The 24182-nt window shown below is 46.2% G+C and overlaps 1 protein-coding gene across 1 annotated transcript; it reads left to right on the top strand.

The window, feature by feature from the left end:
- The first annotated feature begins 993 nt into the window (after positions 1–993).
- Positions 994–23850, top strand: LOC129384902 (uncharacterized). Its single transcript, XM_055070521.1, has 6 exons — positions 994–1220; positions 8880–9217; positions 16754–16932; positions 17399–17630; positions 17866–18070; positions 23728–23850. Exons 2-6 carry the CDS (start codon positions 8997–8999, stop codon positions 23848–23850), a joined length of 960 nt encoding a protein of 319 aa, XP_054926496.1. The 5' UTR covers positions 994–1220; positions 8880–8996.
- Positions 23851–24182: the final 332 nt, after the last annotated feature.

Genomic DNA, 24182 nt, shown 5'->3' with positions numbered 1-24182 from the left:
GCCTACACGAATAATCACTAGTGATCCCAAGTTACTAACTTACTGTGCTGAGTTCTCGCTGTTTTATACACCCGAATGGATATGAAATAAAATGTAAAGAAAAAACAGCGATTCCACTATTCCTACTAAGAAATGGTATGCGTAAGTCAACAGTGATGATGAATTCGTTATTTTACTGTGACAACGGCAGCTTCATTCGTCTACGTCATTATCGGTGCCATTCACGCTGTAATTAAATGAGCATTTCGGTTACCATTGCTAATCGATAACGCCGAGTCGTACTTTCATACAGCCTGGCGTCATGTATATCTAACGAAGTCACTAATACGGTGATTCAATTACAACTACGAGTGGTAGACCTGAGCCACTAGTTATCATAAATTACTTTGTTTAGTATGTCTGGCTGCCTTCATTCGCACACGTCGTCTTTGGAATTGGTGAAAAATTAAAGTAATTAAACAAGTGTTCCTTTGGCTACCATTGCTAATAGATAATATCTAGCCTTTAGTGTTCACTGTTCAAACGCTCAGTACGGGGTTCTCGTATTTTATGTAGTATATGGTCATGAATCTCAAGTGAAATGCCACACAAACGGTGATGCTGTTATAATAACTAGGAGGCGGTATAGGCTGAGTGCCTAGCGATCGCGAATCACTTTGTTAAAAGAATAATTTTGACGTGTCAAGTTCTGCGTAGCATATATAACATGTGCACTACAATGTTAAATGGTGCGACGAAATGAGCAAATTTGCATACATGGAATGCCCCCAGAATACGCAAGGCAGGGGTAACTAGAGATCGATGGGAGAAGCCTACCTTCTCTAGTGGGCATGGTTTATTGTGACCACACAGCAAAAGGAAGGACTAACTTCGAGGGTACAAACATTCAGACATGCGAAAACATATACCGCTGTAGTGAAGTTTTTGATGCCTTTGAAAACGGCAGCTGCAAGCGTATAACAGTTTTCGGCCTGCACCTGGGCGCAGGCACTCCTGGCTGCCTATCGGTCGGAGGGGATGGCTGGTTGTTCTTGCGCAGTTCAGTCTACAACGGTACGAACCTCCAAGAAAGTACCGCCCCATTAAAGACGACAGCTTCACTCGGTGGCGTTGCGGACACGGAGGACGTCATCAGCAGATTTTTTAAGCTGCTTACCGATGTTGAAAGAGCCGCGGTGTTTGGCAGGACCCACGCAGTGCCTTCTGGCAGTATACCCAAGGTACGGGCTGGATGGATGGCTGGATGGCTGGATGGATGTTATGCGCGTTCCCTTTGGAACGGGGCGGGGGGTTGCGCCACCAAGCTCTTGGTATTGAAATGGGTTGAGTGCCCTCTGCTGGAGATTTATGAAACGTAGAAAAAGACGTATAAAAGAAATCCCATTCAATTCACTTTCCACAGTCTGTATAAGGTGTCTCAGCTAACGTAAGCCAAGCTCGTTAACTAAAAGAAAAGATTAAAAAAGCTGGGTGCAAGATATAATTTTAAGACTTACGTTGTCCGGTAGTGAGATCTCTGATGATCTAAGACTGTATGTCTTATTATTGTAACTTGCACATTTTTTTTTTATTGAACATATTGGCTAACGTTAGCTGGGATACACGATATATTGATTTAACATATCTCTGTTGAGAAAAGCTAAAGCAGTCCGTTTTTATTTCGCACAGAGAATGCGTCAGCAATGACGTGATTCCGACGTCGCTAATATAAAGATTAGGTAGTACCACAGTTCTGTTGTCTCTGTACAGAAAAAGCTCACGAGAGTCACTCGATTCAGCTCTTCCTGTTTTCCTTTTTCGAATGCAAATTTTGGAACTCTTTGTTTTAGCGAAGTAATGATGCCAAAGTATGGACCTTCCTGAGGAAGGGGAATGAGAAATTCGAAGCGTCTAAGCAAACCATGTTTCACTCTTCCGTCCCTCCTGGACAATCAAACAAAAATTCTTTTTACGGTGATACTGGCCAACTGGCTATTAAAGTAACATCGTCTTCTAGTATTATTGAAAGCAGGACTGAGAAAAAAAGATATTGCGAGCTGAAAAAAATAAATCTCCTTTCCATAATGACAAATAAGCCACATTCATCGTAAGAAGATGTTTGGTAAGCCAGAAAAGACGTAAAAAGGAAAGACGAAAGCAGACGCCACCTATAACTTCCAGCATTAGTTAGCCATGACGTCACCAATATTTATGTCGTCTGTTCGGGCCTAGGTGAGATTTTTTTACCAGGCTCTCAGGACCAAACCAAAGGGGGCAGCGCTTACAGCAAACAAAGAAAATATATTCGAACGAAAATGTATTGAGTTAGCAAATTAATTTTGAGGGCTTTATTTAGATAATTTCAGCCTGTGTCTCACAACATACTAAAAAAGTGCTCATGAAAAAAGTAGTGTTTGTAAACAAGGGCAGTTTGTTACAAATGCAAGGCATAAATACATCTGATTACGCAATGCGAGGAAAAGCGGTGCAATATCATTGTTTATTATTGGCAGATGCAACTTCTTTGAGAAAGTGGTTCCAGTCAACGGAGAAGCAAGGGCAAAAGGGCTCGGAAATATATTTAGCGTGACATGATTCACGATCATCCGTACAACGGTGGTGCATTTGATGGGACGTGTACTGTTGCTAAGAAGTTAGTTAATCGCACCGAGTATAATAATGGCATACTTTATGAAAAAAAAAAAACACGAAACGCCTGATTTTGCGACGAGGTGTGATAGCGGTGTGAGTGCCAGGTTAGTAGTTGTAGCAGATGTACTCGCGGTTCTGTCATAGTTACGCAAGGTGAAAATAGCTAAATTATTCTGAACAAGTTGCAGAGAACTAACTTGCCTGTTCTGAACAGAATCTCATACAACGCTGGCATACTCTACCTTGGGACGTGATGTCTTAAAAGATACAATTTTAGAGACGGAAGAACGCTTAAACAGTTTTGATGTTGGTAGCCTAGCATGCTGTTATCATTGTTAATTGCGTAGTCAGTAATGGATCGTCCATGTTAGGTTAGTTTCGAAGCCCCACCTAGGCATTTTTATGTGTTGAAAAATTCCAGGGGAACATTATTGAAGTGATATATGTATATTATTGAAGCATAACTGCGAGTCGGCCTATTGGAACAGATTCATTTTTTAAATACTTTGAGTTCGCAAACAAACAGGGACGAAGAAGAGGAGCAACACAAGGACGAGCGCTTTCTAACAACTGGTTTTATTTTGGAAGAACCACCTCCTTAAATACCCACATATCTGCGCGATCTAGTCAACAGAGCATGCCTATAGCGCATATAACAACACTTGTGATATTGTCACGTAGTCGTGACGTCAAAGAACACAGTAGCAATACTGTGGAACACAAAACTAACTTTTATTGGGCGAACCTGTGCCCACAAATCAGGCTACACTTATAGCACAACGATAGCGGCGAACACGGTCGGCGATCGTCGAAATCTGATCAGCGGGTCAAGCGCGTCGGCTTTTATAGAGCAGTTATCGAATGTTCCAGACTAAATGCTGGGACCCGCATGCATTCTACAAAGATCTACACCATTCGTGTCAAGCGATGAAATCAGATAACACAAGGCTCGGCGAGAACAGACAGCGGATAGAAGCATCGATAACTTTCCAGAAACTTCGGATACATGCATGCGCGTCCCGCGCTGTGCGATAACATTTGTTAGGCGGCAAAACGTGTCGCCCGATAAAGACAAGTACACGTGTCAATATAATGCCGTGGACCAAAGCCACTCGGTCAACATAAAAACAGCAAGGCGCATGAAACAAGCACTTACGATGAAAATGTGGTAAAGATGTTATGACAGAAGGGAATTTTCTTTATCCAACAATGAAACAGAAGGATGGCTGATGCATTTTTCTTTTTGTTTTTCAATCCAGTGCGCTTGCAAAATTTCTCTCGCGGTTTGATTCATATGCCTATACAAAATGCCGGTGCTACTAAGACAAGGTGAGCAATCATGTTCTTGAGAATGCCTTGCCAAATGCGTACAAGGACGACCTTTCAGACTAGATAAGTATTCCCTTAGTCCCATGTTAATGCATCTCGAAGTCTGCCCTACGTACACATGACCACATGTCATTGGAATCTGATAAACAACGTTCTTCGCGCAATCAACAAATTGGTTCTTACGCGGGAGTTACGAAGTAAAAGTGGTGTTTTCGGCAAAAAACAATATAGGTAGTCTGTGTTCTAAGGTTAAAAATAAGTTCAAAAGAAAGGATGATGCAAAGAAAGAATGTAGCGTTAAACATCCGCGTAAGAACCAATTTGTTGATTGCGCGAAGAACGTTGTTTCATTTCGAAGTTCATATGGACGCCGGCGGCGTAGTACTTGGTTCTGTCCTCGCTCAGCCCAAATGTGGATACGGCGAATACGTGGTAGCATACGCCAGCAGGAAACTAACCAAGGCCGAATCTAATTGTTCCGTAATTGAAAAGGAGAGCTTAGCTATCATTTGGGCCCTTGCACAGTTTCGACCATACCTGCACGGCCGTCCATTCGATGTCGTTACCGACCATCACGCCCTATGTTGGCTGTCGACATTGGAAGACCCATCTGGCCGCCTCGCCCAGTGGGCCCTCCGGTTACAAGACTTCGACATGCGCGTTGTTTATCGGTCTGACCACAAACACACCGACGTGGACGCTCTCTCTCGCTCCCACACGTCAAGTGACATGATTTGCATTTCTGCCATCGACTCGGTGTTTTTTTTACCAGCGCTCATCGATATGGCTGCAGAGCAGCGCAGAGATGCGTGGAGTGTGGCTCTTTTGAATTGCCTACCTGACTCCCCAGCGACTCGCCCTTTCCGTGCTCTCCGCCGTCAAGCTTCTCACTTTACGGTACGGGATGGACTGCTCTATCGCCGAAACTACAGTTCAAGCGGTTTCAATCGGTTGTTCGTCGTCCTTCGCCACCTCCGCGCAGATGTGTGCTCTGCTTTCTATGCAGACCCACAATACGCCCACGTTGACATCTTCAAAACGAACACGAGGCTCCGCTTGCACTTTTATTGGCGTGGGATGTACAGTTTTCTGCGGAAGTACATCCGCTCATGTTCCGAATGCCAACGCCGCAAATCTCTTGCTCACCGTCCTTGTGATCCCTTGCAGCCAATGCCGCGCCCCTAGCGACCATTAGAACGCGTAGGCCCTCTTCTCTACACACCTGCTGGGAATCGCCGGATTGTTGTTGCCGTAGATCACTTTACGCGTTATGCAGAAACAGCTGCCCTACCAACCGCCACAGCACGCGGCGTTGCGCGCATCCTCTTGCAACACTTCTTACTTCGCCATAGTGCGCCGCGGAAACTTCTCAGTGACTGAGGACGTGTCTACCTTTCCGAGGTAGCTAACGCGCTCCTTACTGCATGCCGCACTGTCCATCGCACCCCTACTGCCTGTCACCTGCAGACAAACGGCATGATTAAGCGATTCGATCGCACTTTCGGCAACATGCTACCCACGTACATTGCGTCCGACCACACCAACTGGTACCTCGTTTTACCATATGTTAACTACGCATACAACACGGCTTCACGGTCCACACCAGGCTTTTCCCCATTCTTCCTCGTATATGGCCGTGAACCTTCCTGCACCTTCGACACGATTCTCCCCTACCGACCTGAACCATCGGAGTGGACGCCACTGTCTGAAGCTTCTGCTTCTAGATAGGCCGAGGAATGCCGCCAGCTAGCCCACTCTTTTACGACTGATGATCAATGTCTGCAAAAGTACCGTCCCGAGGACGAGCGGCCCACCAGCTCATGTCAGGAGGACTCTTTAGTCTGTCTCTGGATATCTTCCGCCACCTCCGCTCTTTCCTCTAAACTCTTAGCCAAGTACCACGGTCCCTACCGCGGCGTGCAACAGACGTCTCCTGTCAATTACCTTGTCGAGCCTCTCACGCTGTCCGCAAACTTAAGGTGCCTAGGAAGTGAGGCGGTGCACGTGCAGCTACTCAAACCTTACTACGACCCGGTCGCCCTCCCCTCGCCTTGAGCCGCCAAGATGGCGCCCTCTTTTTTTTAAATTATGGGGTTTTACGTGCCAAAACCACTTTCTGATTATGAGGCACGCCGTAGTGAAGGGCTCCGGAAATTTCGACCACCTGGGGTTCTTTAACGTGCACCTAAATCTAAGTACACGGGTGTTTTCGCATTTCGCCTCCATCGAAATGCGGCCGCCGTGGCCGGGATTCGATCCCGCGACCTCGTGCTCAGCAGCCCAACACCATAGCCACTGAGCAACCACGGCGGGTGGGCGCCCTCTTCTACGGGGGGAAATTGAAGCAAAGAAGACAGGCGTGTGCTTCAGGCACATCGTCAACGCCTCGCTCGAGAAGACTCGCGCGCTCGGTGCCCGATGCTTGATCAACAGACCTGCCTGTGTATCGTGCAACGTTCTGGCTTGTTAATTAAACCGCCTTACGGCAGGAACGCTTTCACTGGCCCAACATGCAGGACCAGCCACAGGATCCGGGGACTGTCTCCGGAAGAGAACACAGTGATTCAAACCACCTCAACTGTTATGGATTACGCAATGACGCAATGACATGTATTACGCAATGACATGTATACACTTCAGATCCCACGGGTTCCAAAGTCGTTCATTGGCGACGAGTTCGGAAACGTCGAAGACTGGATGGCCGACTTCGAGCGCGCGGCCGAGTACAACGAATGGAACGACGCGACTAAACTTAGAAATTTCTATTTTCACCTGGAGGGCGGCGCGCACACGTGGTTTCGAAACCGCGAGGAGCAATTGACGTCGAGGCGTGAGTTCCGCCGTCAGCTGCTAGACACCTACACCAGTGCTGATCGCTGCGAATGAGCAGAACGTGCGATCCAGGCCTGCGTCTAGCTTCCTAAAGAAAGTATCACCACATTCGTCGAAGACATGACGCACCTCTTCAAAAGAGCAGACTCAGGAATGACCAAGGACAAGAAGTTGCGTCACCTGATGCGAAGAGTGGAGGAGCAGCTCTTTGCTGGTCTTGTGCGGAGCGCTCTGAAGATTGGCGCTGATTTTTTATCTGAGGAATTAAGTATAGAGAAGATGCTTCAGCAACTATCGAACTTCTACGAGCGGCAGGGGAACGCGACATCTACTTCCTATATTTTCACGGCAACCGGAAGCAACAATGACAACTTTCGAGAAATCCTACGCACCGTTGTGCCCGAAGAAATGTCGGAGGTTTACGGCACGTCACAAGCTACGGTGAGCTCCATTGCGAGAGTTGTAAAAGAAGTGCGCCAAGCGCTTTGTTTCACCATTTTCTCTTCATGACACCGTAGCGGCATCAACTGAAGACCGCCGTTCGACCTACGCAGAAGCCCTGAGACTCCTTGATTCATCACCTCCATTGTTTCTCCACGTCGCTCCTCCGGTTGCACGTTGACTAGCCCAACCGGTACAATCAATAGCAGAACGACGCACACCTCCTGCGTTTCCCCCTGCCACTGATCCTGCTGTGCTATAGCCGGAGCAGCCAGTATATACGCCGACGACCGACGCATGGTCCCTCAAAAGTCGGATGTTTGGCGCATACCGGGCCGCCGTTCCCTGTGTTTCCACTGCGGTGAGGTGGATCATTTGTAACGCCGTGGCCCATACCAATCTCGTGGGTTGCGGGGCTTTTCCGCCTACTCGCCGCCACCCCGACTTGACCAACGACCTCGGGACGTTGAAGATTTACCGCCCTCGATAGCGCATGCTACCACCTACCGGGCGACAGTCACGCCCGCCGTCGGCAAGGCGATTTTTACCATCGTGCCAGCGATATTCGATCGCACGATCGCCGATTCGCCGCCGGGAACGCTAACTATAGCGACCTTTCGGGGCGAGGCCGCTGGCAGTCAACGCATTGAAGACTTCCTATCGACTCGAACAAGCACAGGCACCAACCCGACGTCAACCGCTGCTGAAATGAATGACCGAATTTCGCTCAACATACATGTTGTATTAGACGGCTGCGCGGTTAGCAATTTAGAGGATATCGGTGCGGACAATTCTTTCTTAAGCGAATAGATGGCGACGTTTCTGAAGAAAGTAATTACCCCTTGGCATGGCTCGCAAATTCGGACGGCTGGGGGTCACGTCGTTACTCCACTGGGAACCTGCACAACAACAGTTCGGAATCGAGGATCGACATTCGTGGCGAGGTGCCTTGTCCTACGCGAATGCTGCCATGACGCCATTCTCGGATTGACTTTCTGCAATAATACCGCGCCGTTATTGACCTACGAGGAGGTGTAGTCACCTTTTCAGCCGACCGAGCAATCGACGGGTGCGACGAGAAGCCACGTGGCAATGCCCTTCGTGTTTTCGCCGAAATCGTTACGTTTCCTCCATGGGCCAGTGTCCTAGTCGAAGTTATGGGCGGTAGAATGCGCCAAGGAATCGCAGGAATCCACAATATTCGTTCTAAGTGAATATGCCTAGCAGACTCACCGGCTACAATTAGTAAATTTCAATATGTGCAGCACAGTAAATAATTAAAAACTCATTTATGGAATTTTCCTAATTTAATTGATTATGTGTTTCAATTTATTGTGCAGGTATTGTGCACCTCTGTGAATAATCCAGTTCAAGAACTAGAATTAAGCGCTTTGCCGCAGGCGATTTATGAAAACCCTAGGAAACTTAATAATGATTCCCCCCGTAGAAATTCGCGCAATAGTTACGGGAGCTCCACCATTGGCCTCGCCGTTCGCTTCGCCTCCCTGTTATCGCATGTATAAAAGAAAGCTCTGCAAGGTTATTGACACGCTTATATGGATTGGATATAGCAAATATGCATATGTCTTAAATATCTGAAAATAAATACATATGCCCTACTCTCTCTGTATCTCTCCGATTTACAGGGCTCCTCTGTGATACACACGAACGCGGATCTCGTCGCCCTCAAAGGTATAGGTGAGAAAGCGTTCGCAGATGCGGTGGCAGCCAAGACACCATACCCACGAAACGCCGCCGTAGACATGCACTTTACGGTGCCGTTCATACTGGAGACTGTATGGCAACAAGTAGGTTCGGATCAATTGTATCTATGGATCAGCTGGACGGTGCTGGAACAGCTCTCACCTTACGTGTATCCCGACGTTGCCAAGTTGTACGGGAATTCTAGATTCAAGGAAAATTGCGTGAAGAGGATCAAGCAGCCGCTCGGAGTGCCTCTTGCTGCCGCTGCACTACTTCTCACGTAAGCACCTATCGATAACAAATGCGAATAAGTTTCAATATGTATGACGTTCGACTGTATGTACCAAGACATGTAAGTAACTGAGCTACTCGATTATCTATGGCATGAATACTACATCGCGCATATGGACAAGGATGAAGGAAGTCAAGACGAACAGGAGCATTGACCAAACAGTTATAGTTGGAATGACTAATGTAGTTGGAAATCAGAGATTGAGTGGTCCGGATTATCCTTTTTTCATCATTGCGCGCTTGCAGTTGATATTGCTGCGAGAAAGCGTTTATTTTAAGGACGCAAGGAATGACTCAGGATTGCTGGCGAACGCCGGGACCCGGAGAGAGGCAGCCCCCAGCCGAACATTTTCTTTTACAGCGAAGCTGCCTATGGCAAGGATCCCAAGAGTCTTTCGCGTCCTTCGATAGAAAACTATCATAATCAATGGCTCTTTCCCCCGTAAGCACTGATAACCCTGTAAGCAAGCAAAAAATGCAATGGCTCATTGCCCCGTAAGGCAGAGGCTAAAAGCACTTAGCAAAGTGAAGAGTGAACAGTGCATAAGTTCTTTGGAAACACGCAAACAACATACAGAAATACGTACGTTTCAATAAAAAACAAGCTCGAAACAAGCGTGCGATCCACATAATTGGTGACATGGTGCTCGTGATAACTATGCGAAGCACGTAGCGTTCCCTGCATACGTTTGCCGGTAAGCATTACTGTTGCGCAACCTGCCGCGGCGACGGCAGCTTGCGGCGTGGGGAGTGACGTCTCTAGGCTTTTGTGTATATAATAACCAACGTAGCAACCGTTGTCAATGTTGTTGCAGCACCGCTATGGGCTGCATTCCTACCATTCCTACCATTACTCTAACAGAGCTTTACTACCATTACTGTATAAAGCCACAGAACATTGCATAACCCCCTCAGCAGATGTAGCGGCGATTTTCAACACTTCGCTGGACGTCCACTTTCGCAGGGCCGGGAAGGCGGGTTTCTTCTTCTTTTTTTTTTTTTCTGCCATTCATGTCGACGGTCATTTGCGTTTCCTGTCGTCCGGGACGAGAGCTCGTGGCATTTCACGATTGGCAGACGATGATCGCCCGGCGAGTCAGTCAGTTCGTCAGGCATTGTAAGCCTTGAAACGTACGAGTTGCGTGACTTCGGTTTTGTCAGATAGTCATCCAAAGTCGACCCCAAAATTTTCTTTCTATTGGAACGCAATCTGTGACAACCAACAATTTTCCTGTCCAGTTATCTTCCTGTCCAGTTACTTCCGGTGTGTCGCAGGGATCTGTCCTCGGCCCACTTTTTTAGTCTACACTAACGACCTGGCTAATGTAGTTCAATCATTTATCAGGCTATACGCTGATGAATGCGTAATTTATCGCACAATATCATCTAACACTGATCTTGGAGCACCTCAGTCTGACCTTGGCGCTATACCTAACTGGTGCAACGCATGGCAAATATATTTGAACGTTAAAAAACTGTAATGAGAATCTCCCGAAAATCTTCATCTTGTAACCCTCCTGTTTATCACATTGCTGGCTCTGTACTAGACGAGGTCACCACGTATAAGTATTTAGGTGTTCACCTGACTGCTAACCTTTCTTGGCAAACCCATGTTAACTATGTCGTTGGCAATGCTAATTGCATGTTAGGTTTCCTACGCCGCAACTTTCCAAGGGCACCATCTTCTCTTAAATTAACATTATACAAAACACTTGTAAGGTCCAGGCTTGAATATACATGCGCTTTGTGGAATCCCAGTGAAGAACGTTTAATAATCAATTAGAATCAATACAAAACCGTAGTGCGCGTTTCATTCTGTCAAATTATTGTCGCTTTTCAAGTGTGTCATCGATGAAACACATCTTGAAACTTCCTAATCTTTCTCCGCGCAGAGAAGGGTTTTGTTTATCCGTATTTCATAAGACTTTTCATGAACCACATCTAAAAAATGAACTTCTTAATGAGCCACCTTATTCGTCTTGTCGTACTAATCACCGTCATCAAGTTGAAATCCCTTTTCACTATACTAACTTATCTCCCGATTTATTCTTGCTAAAGATATTTAGCGAATGGAACCACCTGCCCACCTCCGTCGTCACCATTCCAAGTGTTTCTGCATTTAAATCCGCTGTGGACGATTATTATTGTACATACAAGCCGCCAACAACCACAACAATTTTCCCCCACTCCTTCTGTAACGCCTTCGGGTATTGGAGTTAATGAAATAAATAAATAAATAAATAAATAAATAAATAAATAAATAAATAACTGCCTGCGAGGCGTGTTATGGGATAGTTCACCTGACTGAAACGTTCGATCGTATAACGTAGGACCCAACACAGTGAGCCAGGAACACCTTGCACAAACCACGCTTCTGCCGGATACAAGTATGAGCTAATATACACGTTAGCAATGCAGGCAATTAAATTAAAGCTGCAAGTATGGGCAGGGAGTAATTAAATTTTGGGAGAACTTTAAAATCGCTTCAGAATAGGTAGGCTTCTGGATGATAACTTCTTTGTCATTACTCAGTGCATTAAAATATTCAGACTACAAAGGAGACTATTATATGTGGCCTTTTTAGACATTAAAGGAGCGTATGACAGCGTAAACTGGAACATCTTATGGGATATTCTTGAAAGGGAGGGCTTAGGAGACGATTAATGTCTACAGCTTTTGAGAGAGATTCACCCAGAAAATACCATTGGCGTCAAATGGGAAGAGATGAGGAGCGAGGAGAACGCTCATATCAACAAAGAACTGAGGCAGGGGTGCCCTTTATCGCCACTGCTGTTTATGATGTACATGGTGAGGATGGAAAGCGCGCTAGAAGGGAGTAATATTGGGTTTAATCTCTCCTACAAACGGCCGGGTACAGTAGTAGAGCAGCAGCTTCCAAGGTTTGTTTTATGCGGACGACAATGTGTTGCTAGCTAACAAGCAAAGTGATATGCAACGTCTGTGTAATATCTGTGGACAGGAAGGTGAGAATATAGGTCTGAGATTTTGCATTAGAAAGAAATACCTTGGTATATGGAGAAACGAAGGCAATAGATATATGGAGACACAGGAAAAAATTACAGTAAAGTTTAAGAGGAATGCGGCCACAATGAAATGCAGAGCGCTATGGGGATGTATTAGGTAGGAGGTGGTCAGGGGTACGTGGAAAGGTGTTATGGTTCCAGGACTTACATATTGAAATGAGGTTGATCGCTTGAAATCAGGGGTACAATCAAGACCCGATAGTAACCAACGGTCAGTGGGACGCTTCTCAATGGGCGCGAAGTATGCACTGGGTGCAGGGAGGTATGGACTGGACAAATTTTGAAGTGAGGGAAGCTCACAGTAAAATTTATTATGAAGAACGACTGAGAAATATGGAAGCAAGTAAATAGGCTGGGAGAGTGTTTATGTGTTTGTACAGAAGACCTTGATTCACAGTGGCGGAAAAGAACTAGGAAGCTTACCAGCAAGCATACGACCTGTATGGTGAGCCACATGGCAACAAAGAACGTCAAGTGGAAAATCAGAGAGGCTGAGATAATCTCATGGGTGGCGGCAACGGAAAAGAAACCTGCTATGAGCAACCTCTTTAAAAAAACAAAATCGGGAAAGAAACAATTCAAAGGGAAGCTCTACTTTTCGAAGCGAGACCATGAAACCTTAGAATACACACCTATAAGGCGAGATATGAGAAGGAAGGAGAAGCATGTGCTTGCTGCGGCAAAGCTAGGGAAACGATGGAGTATGTTCTATTAGAATGTGAAAATACCTGTCCAGCAGTCGATTTAGGCACCTATGGCCTCCTTGAAGTCCTCGGGTTCAGCGAGAGTAGGGGGAAAGTAAACATGTTCACAATAGATATTAGTAAGAGGCGATTGGAAGATTAGTGGAAGCAGGGAAACAACAAACGACGGAGACGTAGAAAAACAAAGTTCACAATAGGTGTTGAGAAAGTTTGGTTATGAGAATTCAGCTTGGTTTTTTCTTACTTTCATTTTTTTTTAACATATGTAGGACGTCAGGAAATATAAAAAAAGCTTGGTGGCTCAACCAACCACCCCGTCCCAAAGGGGACGCTCATAGCATCCATCCATCCATCCATTCATCCACCCATCCACCCAACCACCCATCCATCCATCCACCCATCGTTCCATCCGTCCACCCATCCACCCGTCCACCCGTCCACCCATCCAGCCACCCATCACTGGGAATGTTATTACTTGTTGGACCTCACCAGACGTGCGGATTAGAAGGTCGTTCCATACATACCAACTTACATCTAGTCGCAACAGCTCTTCAGTACTACTCATCCCACTGTGGCCACTTTCCACTGCTTCATATCTATTTAGCAAAAGTATTTGACCGAGCAAAGCACGCACGCCTTCCTTTTAAGGCTTTTAGCATTTGTGAATATTGGCTCGATTGTTTACAAAGGCGTCCGCACTTGCTACACTAACTGTTTTACACGTCTCCTTCCTAATGGCAATCTGTCCGAGCCGGTGTTTATTTTTTTACCTCTGCAAAAAAACAGGGTTGTCCACTATCGCCCTTTATTAGAAGGCATTGTATATAAGCTTTGTAAACTGCAGCGCCACTCATGGTTTTAACGTTTTGGGCAACGAACTCAGAGTATCGGCCTTTTTCTGTTCAGAGAAACCGGGCATTGTCAAAGCTCTATCATTGTCTGAAAATTTTGGTATGACTTCAAGTGTCCAGCTATATTAGTCGAAAGGCTCGTGTCTTTGGTTTGGTTTATGAGAATGTACACAAGATCACTTTGCTAATAGACGACGGACAGGCGTACCATTTAAATACATTGGTGTTCCCTTTGATGCTTATAAGCTCAGTGTACATTCCGGGCGAGAACATGTACCGTCACGCCAACGCCATGCGGATACATTTACTCCACACTGCCTTTCAATATACGATAGGGCGGCGGCTTGTAACTTATTCCTAGTTGCAAAAATATTTGAAGTACTGCAGATTTCTCATTTTGCCAGGACTTACATTCAACGTTTTCACAGAATATTTGCTACTTTTGTGTTGTCTTCTACCTACGAGTTTATGAGGCGAGATTATATCTTTATGTCCGTATGTTTCCGGAAATTTCGACCACCTGGGGTTCTTTAACGTGCGCCTAAATCTAAGTACACGGGTGTTTTCGCATTTCGCCCCCACCTAAATGCGGCCGCCGTGGCCGGGATTCGATCCCGCAACAATTTCGAGATATTTCACACCCAACAGTCAGATCATTCGTAGATGTTAACCTAGTCAATGCTTTACCCCACCCCGTAGTTTCATCCCAATATTCTAAGCGACCTTGTTTGGGGGGTTGTATGTATGTAGTATATTTTTGTGCAATTCCTCTTGGTTTGGTTTACTGCTGAACATCTCTACACAATATCGAGAAAAAACTTTATAAAGATTTAATATCAACGATTTTCCCCCTAATACATGTTTACTATTACTACACGTTGCCTATTACACGTTTTTTTGTAGTCGAACCATTGGGCAGCCTTCAGTACAACATGGCCAAGCAGAAAATGTGGAATGTTGCCTGGTACATCGTTGCAGCCCGAAAAATTGCATATGATTAAGAAGCTTTGGGCAATGTATAATTCCATGGACCACCTTATAGAGAAACAAAGGTCTGACTGAATACGTCTTGATTTTAGAAGTATGAGTTGAAGTATATTTGAAAGGTCTGTGCTATGGTCCTCAGAACGGCAAAAATGGTGACTGAAGATAGATATCAATATTTTGGATGCGTTCAAGGACGACCATTATATTTGCGGGTTTGGCCCCCAACTACAGAGGCATGCTATAATAGTGGAAGGCACACAGTAGAACACAATTTCAGAGAGTCAACAAGGGAGTGGGAGTCATGCGATTTACGACAAATAATACTAAGAGTGCGAAGGGAAACTTGTTTCGCATATTTAGAATGTGAAGGGAAGCTTAGTGTTTTGTCGAAGTACACACCGAGGTCTTTCATTTCATCGATGCTTGGCAGTGGAGCAGACCGAATGGCGTATAGAAATTGTACATGGTGTGTCTTCCGGTTATAACTTACCATAATTTTGAAACCATTTGGGAGTAGCTTATTGTTTCTGCACCGCTTTGAGAGTTTAAGAAATGGTGTTTTTGAAGGTCAGTGCAGTCGTGAACACCGTTGGTAGATTTAAATAGCTTTAGGTCGTGCGCATACTGAAGGAACGAAGAGTGTCGAATTGCTGACGAGAGGTCATCTATGAACAGTAGGAAGAGAAGAAGGCCAAGAACAGATCCTTGAGGAACTCCGTTAGTGACCTCATAGCTAATAGAACTCTGGCCGTTAATCCAAACGAGGCACGATCTATTGTTTAGGTAATTTGATACCAGGGCGGTGATGGAAGAAGGTATGTGCATTTGCGTAAGCTTTGTAATAAGGGGCTCATGGCAAAGTACATCGAATGATTTAACTAGGTCAAAGTATAGTGCGTCTAAGTGGGGCCTACCATGTACCGCACCGGAAACATGGGTCATAAATATGCACAATTTCGTCCTGTGGAGCGCACTGATCTAGGCTGTTCATCTATTAAAACCTTCTTACCCCAAACATAAAGTGAGGAATTCAATGCAGATTCAAGCACTTTCGACGGAGCGCAGAGGATAGATATAGGCCAGTCGTTAGTAATTGCACACATTGCACACGATTGTGTATGAGCACTACCCGTGCTGTCTTCCAAGTGCTAGGAAAGGTGCTAGACTTGCTGAAGATACTTGTGAGAAAAGAGACAAGTATGCTTCCGTACATCTTAAGCAGTACGGGAGGTATACCGTCAGCGCCACAAGAAAGGGAAGGTTTGAGGCGCTTCACGCAGTTGAAAACAAGGTCTTCATTGAGTGATAGCGTATACACCGTGCCACACTAAGAATGAAGGGTACCTGAGGTAGAAGAATCTTTTACATCAATTACATAACAGAAATGTTCTGCAAAAGGCACGAGCAGCGTTCGAGACATCATCAACAAGACATTCAACTTTGGCGCTATTAAAAAAAAAGAAAAAAAAAAACGAGAACGCACGTAGCTCCAGAAATATTTTGAATTGCTTGTCATGCTAGCTTCAAGAGGTTCAATGTGGTTATGATCGCTGTTATAATAAAATTTGTGACGACAAAGACAGCGCCTAAATTCAAGTTTCGAGTTATCCAGGCCTGTTTGCCCCTCTTTTCTGTGCTCACGGCCTTTCAGCTTTATTGCCGCTTTTATTTCTTTAGAAAACCTATGAGGGTACTTGGAATTTTTGAGGGGTTTTGTAGGTATGAAATGAGCGTATTCCATCTTCAAATAATAATAATAATAATAATAATAATAATAATAATAATAATAATAATAATAATAATAATAATAATAATAATAATAATAATAATAATGACGATGATGATGATGATGACGATGACGATCTATGTTGCCGTCGTCTATAGACAGTGTTGAGCATCAAGTTTTTTGTTTTCTGGCCTGCGCATGTTCACCTCTCAGCCAGACGCAGCAGAACGACGTGCGGACAACAGTTAACGCTGTCGTTGAGTGCATGGCCAAAAATGCACACCGCTGGTTTCCATCTGCTGCCTCAATGAAAGGTGCCAATGTAGTCATCGGCTTTCCGCCAGAGCAGGACACCTTGGAGAAGCTGAACGTCCGATACGCACCTTATCTAGGTAAGGAAACAGAAACCCACGAATTGGTTCTCACTGGAGTGAAGACAATCGTCACTATACGGTCCTAAAGCTTTTGTGATCACCTGTCTATGGCCATGCACGCCAAACTGCTCTAAGCGCTTTGCACATATATGCCACCGTCACGTTCCAGTTTTTCTGGGGCTTTACTATACAAGCTAAGAGACAGCCATTTCTGCAGAGCCATAGATTTCCAAAGTTCTGTAACACACACACGCACGCACACCCACGCACGCAAGCATGCACGCACACACACGGCCCGCGAAATACACAACATCCTACAGTCACGTCGCTGGTTTGAAAGCAAGAACGAAAAGACACGCAACAACCTTAAATTTTTTTATTGTATCAGTTAAGTCTAGGTCACCAGTATCAGAAGCATGCCTTTTATGTCTGTCCTCCATGCGCACTAATTAGACGAATCACATCTTTGTCGTTGCACCTGCAGGTGAAACGCACGGTGAATTTCTACCGGAATGGCTCCAAGCGATGAAGATAAGGAAACAGCGAATCAACATCTCTCACGTGCACTTCGATCCAACCGATCTTGAAATAGTGGTATCCAGAGACGTAGTGATAGTGCCAGCTGGAGCTGTCTTCACCTTCTACCGAGATGGCGACCTTCCCGCAATCAACATGGGTAGGTTTGGTCACTGGATCGGCACAAGCTTTCTAAAGAGGTACTTTTCCATTTTTCTTACTTCTCATCGTAGTCGGGGTTCTGTGTCGCATCGACTTGAGAGCAGTCGTGTCCGGAGATAATGCGGGTTCATTTCGGAAGGGGAACCTATGTGGCTTGCAGAAGTTACAACTCGTGGGTCATTACGCAAGAGAGTGAATAGCCAGGATAACGGACAGCGAATCTGGTATGTTGAATCCAACGCCGTTAAAGACTATCGCACGTGTGTTCCACAGGTTCCAGCCGCCCAGTGTGAAGCCCAAGCCCCAGTGTCTTGCGCCAGCCGATTCAAAGGCAGAAAACGTGTTCGAGTCTCTACTCGCTTACCAGTGCACCCGAAAAATATTCAGCGGCAGCGTGGATTCGAATACAAGCACAGCCTTACCCATGCATCTAAACCTGACTCCGGCCAGACAATTATTTGTCGCTGCCTGCTATGAGGTAAAGACTGACTGCATTTACGGAGAAGCTAAAAGAAAGCGTTATATACTGTCGCTTTCCTTTTTTATTATGCATTGCGGTAGCGATTATGCGGACGCTCCAAGTGAACTTCCGCCGTCGCCGTCATGTTCCGTATAAAGTCCAAGTGCGATAATATCCTATGGTGCCTATCCTATTGTGCGCAAGAGGTGTGTGTGTGGGGGTGGGAGGAGGAGGGAGCTTGAGCACGCACTATGGGGGACGAAGGGAGGCAGGTGAGCGCGCTTGCCCCGCCACTGCTGCGTGTGGTGCGGCTGAGCGCGGCCGCGCGCTCCCTATATTCAAAGAAATCTGTGGCTTACAAAAGGCGAGAGGGCGTGAGGCTTCGTGTGCGCTCTGCGCCGCGTTTTCAGGCGCCTTGTGTTGGAGGTGCGCTGGAGCTAAAGAGAGCGGAGCGACCGCGCTGTAGCGACACGAACTGGTGTGGACGGCGGCACACGGAGCATGGATGACGCAAGAAAGGTACTGCAGGTGGCGGCACCAGGTGCGCTGATGACGTTCCCATTATTATAAGCCATTATCACTCTTTAGGGCCTTATCCATCCGCTTCGAACCGTTCTTAACTGTGACCCAACGTACTCAGGTAGCGGCTTCGTACGGCACAACCGCGCGGGCTGCATCGTGAAAGCAATCTGTGATATCGACAAAAAAGTACTGACTGCTGATAGCTTCGTGCGCTGTGTTCTAGCCACTTAGCATTGAAACGAGACGCGCGGGCCCGTATCTTGAAAGCAATCTACGAAAGTGGCAGAGTGAGGCGTGTTCTGAGAGGTCCGTGAGAGCTGTCTTCCCGCCGCTTTGTTGGCGTTGAAACGAGAAGCAGCACGAAGGTGAATTCACTCGCTGCTTCGGGCACTATCTCCGAAATTTGTCGCTTTACCGGAGGGACGGACGGTTTCCTCGTTGGGTAAGCATATAAATGCTTACGCATTTAAAATGTGAATAACACGTTGCATGATACGGCTTTCAGACCTAGGATATTCGGTCATCAGATCTCTGGCGACTGAACATCATCGGTCTTAGAAGTGTATCTTGCACCGTGTCCTTTTAATCTTTTTCTTTTTTTTTCCGGCAGCTTGGTTAACCTTAGGTAGGACACACAGTATGACTAGGGCAGCACCATGCCTTTCTCTCATCTCAACATTTAGGAGAGAAAACGGCCAGTACATTCGCAAATTAGAAGAACGCTCTGTTCCAGCAAAATAAAATAAAATGCTCGGATACTATACGCGCCAAAACAAATATAAGATTGTAAGGCACACCGTAGTGGGAGACTTCGGAATAATTTTCACCACATGGGGCTCTTTAACGTGCTCCCTATGTACAGTACATACACTGTGCGAGTAAAATGCGACTTTGCGCGTGTTGCAGTCGTCGCATGATAGGACGCGCAGTCTGCTACACTGATTCTAGCCTGAAAGTTCAAAGGTGTCGGAACAAGCTTGCCACGAACTGCTTTAAGCTTAAACGCTTTAGGGTTAGATTCACGTGCGAGTACTGCCGCTGCGCTAGGAGCACACTGACGGAGTTGACATGTGACGGTTTTCATAATTGCAAATGTCATTTACGCGTGAGGCACTTTCTAAAGGTAATGGCGCCGTAGTCACCTTTGCAGTCAGTGCGTGCGAGCACAGTAGGCTTATCGTATGGCGCGGGAAACGAATATCCGGCTTCCATGATCAAAATATTAGCAAGAGAGAAGAAGCCTGCCATGCATGGTGCAGCTAGTAGCGCGTCTTCATTCGAACCATGAGTATGCTGGCGCCATTGGTTGGGCAAATGGTCAATGCAGAGAAGGGCACTTGTAAGCTATCAAAGGATTTGTTCAAGTAGAACATAATACTGCGTGTGGGCACGGTTCGTGTGGAACAACAGTGCCAAAAGGGCCGTCATGAACATTACACTGCAGTGGAACCTTTATAGATAAGGAAAATACGTTTACTACGCTCGGAATCTATGCGCATTTGATGCAGGTGTGGAACGCAAACACATTTTTTATGCTCGTTGCGAGTTTCTGTTTCAACTTTTGAATTCACCTAATTGCCCAGATAGAAGAAACAAAATGCTCAAAATGGTCTCCCATCCACGCTGGGGAGGTGGTTGGACAGCGAAGCTGTAAACAACCGCTAGAACGATTATTCATTGCGATGTAGCTTGAACGTATTGACATGGTGGCGCATTCAGGTGCGCTTTGCCTAATTATTAGTCTCAGACATTTCAACGGCCCGCGACTTGGCTTGCGCCGCCACTTAGTGCACCTATAAAGAGTGGACCAGAGAGAAGAGAAATGCACTTAACCACACTTTCACCGAGCTTCGTATGCATGCTGTTTTTCAGGAAGCCTCACTGTACACGGTCGTTCCATAGCACTGTCACAACGTAAATCACTTGCTAGACGGCTTCCTCTTTCACACACGAAGGTGTAGTTACGTTACTCCCCGCTGCGGATGCTACAGTTGCAGCTTCCCGGTAACTGCAGCTTATTCAACTGTAATTTTTACCGGGAAACACTTGCGGCGAGCGCTACGCACGAAGTCGATCGAGCTTTCTGGTTCTTTTTCATTCTTTGCGCCATCTGCTGGTGTTGCAAGGAACCCAGCGGGGCACGTGGCGCTGCTCCCGAGTGTTTGCCTAGCGAGACGACAGACCCACTGAGAGGTAAAGCTATACATCTTCGCTGTAAACCGGCAGTTCGCCCGAACAGTGAAACTCCTAACGGTGATAGCAAAGCTTTAGCGTTGCGCTTGACGTTTCCGGATGGTGTTCAAGTATACGCAGGAGCGTCATGTTGCATGGTGGGACGTAGCACGCCACACAACTGCGGCTGGAAAAAAGGAACAGTGCCCCGGCAGTTAACAGGCGCATCTCAGAAAATGTACCTGTGTATGCTATCAAAGGAAGCAGAGTTGCTTCTCCCTGCGGCACTCGGGCTGCTTAAAGTCACTGGAACTTGGAAAGGCCTGCAACCTTTTTTCCCTCGGCCGCCGATTGTAGAGTCACCGTCACGTGATGAAATCTTGCCATAAACTGTACACGCCACGGCAGCGCGAACGCTAGATGAAGCAATCGGTCGCAATCCTAACGCATTCGAGGAATGGGCATTGTTGTATTTTGTATTTCTTACTGCATTTATTAAAAAAAAAGAATGTGATCGGAGGTAAGCTTTCTCGTACGGCCACCGCCTGGAGTCTAAGAAAGCACTTTTTGAGATTACACCTCGTCCATTTCCTGTTTTCTAAAGCACGACTTTGCAATATCGAACGTTAAGAACGACAGCAAGCGCCGTGACATATGGTTGGAACAGATAGCGCGTGAAAAATTCACGCGCACTAGAGACACCTGACTAAAGAGATCCACCGCGGTAGATCAGTGGCTACGGCGTTGCACTGCTTAGCGCGAGGTCATGGGTTCGATCCCGGTCGTGGTGGCCACATTCCGATTGGGGCAGAATGCAAAAATGCTCGTGTACCACGCACTAGGTGCACATCAAAGGACCCCAGCTGGTCAAAATTAAACGAAGAACCCCACTAGGGCGTGCCTTACAACCATATCCTTGCTTCGGTACGTGAAGCCTCAGAATTTAGCCTGTTATATATTTTGCTCCATGGAGAGGCAAGCGTTTCTACGGGTAAACGTTTGAAAGAAGTGTCGCATTGTGTCGTGTAACGCTAAAGTGAAATGCTTGTGTGATTCACCAGAAGTCACAGGTAGCTATTACGCATTTTCGCTTTGTGTTTTACAACGCGAGTTGCACGGCAGTGTTTCGTTCTTGCGGTAAGTTTAAACAAGGTGAACGTTGCTCACATGGTTATTACCCACTTCTTTACTGCACTACAGCCACACGGGTCATTTCGATCCTCACTGACATCCGTCCGTATGAAGTGTTTTGAGCGCCAGTAAAACATCATCAGCTCCACGGTTTTAAAGCATGCGTAGCAGCGCTTGATTGCTAGATGGGTGTGATATCGTGCGGGCATTTTTATAGCGCCAACTGCAACAACTACTACTCAATTCTTCACAGTTGCAAATATAGAAAATGTGAAACGCTCTGCGCGCTTTCCGCAGCGTGTTGAGTAGCTACGAGTAAGCAAGGAGCAACCCGGTCGCTCTTTCTTGGCGAACGCGAGATGCACGTCGGCCGGCGATGTATAAGTGCTTTAAACATTCACAGTGTTTCCTAATTAAGCATAGTGCTTAGCTCTTTAGCACGCACCTGGCGACATTTGCAGCGAACACACCGCTTACCGGGCAGCTGGGAAAGGCTGGCGAGAACGACATCGAAGTACTTCAAGCGGCCCTCCCATTCATGCGTCTCGCTTTGTGTGAATTGGCTGTCTAGTTCGCGATCCTACGTACCTGTACAACTTCTTAGCATGCATCATAGATGCAACACCTGATTTATTTAAGGGATGAAGAAATGCGTCGATTTGCGCTAATATAAACCGCAGAAAGCGAAGCTACGCAGTTGAGATCGATGCCGCCGCCGGAGAGATGCGTTGAACGAAATCTGGCAACAACAGCGTAGTCTTTGCTGCGCGCGCTCCGACGGTTGCGGTACTGTCTAGGTTTAAGTGAATTTAGGGCCTCTGCTCGCCGAGCACCACCACACGACACAATATGACGAGAAATGTTCCGCTGCGTTGCGGAGAAGACCGCTTCATGAACACGACGCGAACATTTTGTCATCGCATTACATCACCGGCACCGTCCGTAAAATCCGTGACGTGGATCACATGTCATCACATGACTGACATCACATATAATGACATCACATGACACGCGGCACATTAAATCAATGCGGTCTGACATGAAAGGCATGCATGACGTGTCATAAATGTCTTCATGACATGACATGTAGTGATAGTAACATGTATGACATGCCGTGACATGTGACATGTATGACCACGAACGCATGGCCCAAGGTAATCCATGACATACATGGAGTACATGAGATGACATCCCATCACACATGACATGCATGACATGACCAAAGTGACGTCCTGACATGCATGACATGACATAAGTAGCCTCATGACATCACATGAACATGAAAGGCATGCATGCATAACATTGTCATGTCATGAATGCCATGCGCATGCATGTCATGACATGATGACACGACAATAATAACGTGATAAAAGATGCAGCAGCGATTCAGCTGTAAATGCTATAGGAATGCGATACACACGAAGTGCCTCGAGCGGCCGGTTGCCCGGCAACGCTGCGTATATTCGCGGGCTTCTATCCCGTTCGGTAAAACACTCATGTAGCACGTATTGAGCAACAGAAAGCTGCATGTGGAGTTTTTAATGATGCCCAACAATTTTCTCAATTGCACTTTCAATAGTTGATGATTTATTACGACTAATCATGTAATTAGGTGGAATGCAATAAATAATCTGAGTATCTTCATACGCCGGCAAACAACATTGCCTTGGCCCTGTCATGCTACGTGGCACTTCCATATGTTTAAATCTTGATGCTTGATAGTTGGGACACCCTGTACACCACGTTACTGGCTACCCGTACTTTGTAGACATACTTTTTTCCCTCTTTGACACTCCTGAAGTTGACGCATGAAAAGCCATTAGCCCAATTGACTTTCTACTCTTGTGCAGAACTGCCGCATCAGCACGCGCGGCATGGAGGCCAACTGCGAGACCAGCGTCCTGCGAAGGCTTCGTCCTTTTGCCGACGCGTTTGCTTGCGAGGTGGACAAGCCAGCCTACGAAGTTCCGTAGCGAGCCGGTGTTTAAGCCAAATAAATGCTTCTTATCGACGAAGGTTATTTCTGTGGGAGTTCTGCCGTATTTTTTGTCCTGAATAGTCTTTTGTTCCTTTGCTTTCTTTCTGTTACCTTCCTTATTCTATGAATATGAACAGTTTACCTGTTTCTTCTTACTTTTCTTCACAGTGCGTAGATTTGTTAAAAAAACGGATATCCGCGTAATCAACGTGGCGTTTTAGCAGAGTAAGGCAGTAATCTGCGAGGAAAGACACTTGCACATTGCACGTATACAGGGTGTTTCAGCGAACACTTTCAAAAATTCTTAAAGGTTGCCTGTGGCACACA

This window comes from Dermacentor andersoni, chromosome 5, assembly GCF_023375885.2.
Source record: "Dermacentor andersoni chromosome 5, qqDerAnde1_hic_scaffold, whole genome shotgun sequence".
NCBI classification, from domain to species: domain Eukaryota; kingdom Metazoa; phylum Arthropoda; class Arachnida; order Ixodida; family Ixodidae; genus Dermacentor; species Dermacentor andersoni.
This window is presented reverse-complemented; position numbering and strand designations above follow the sequence as displayed.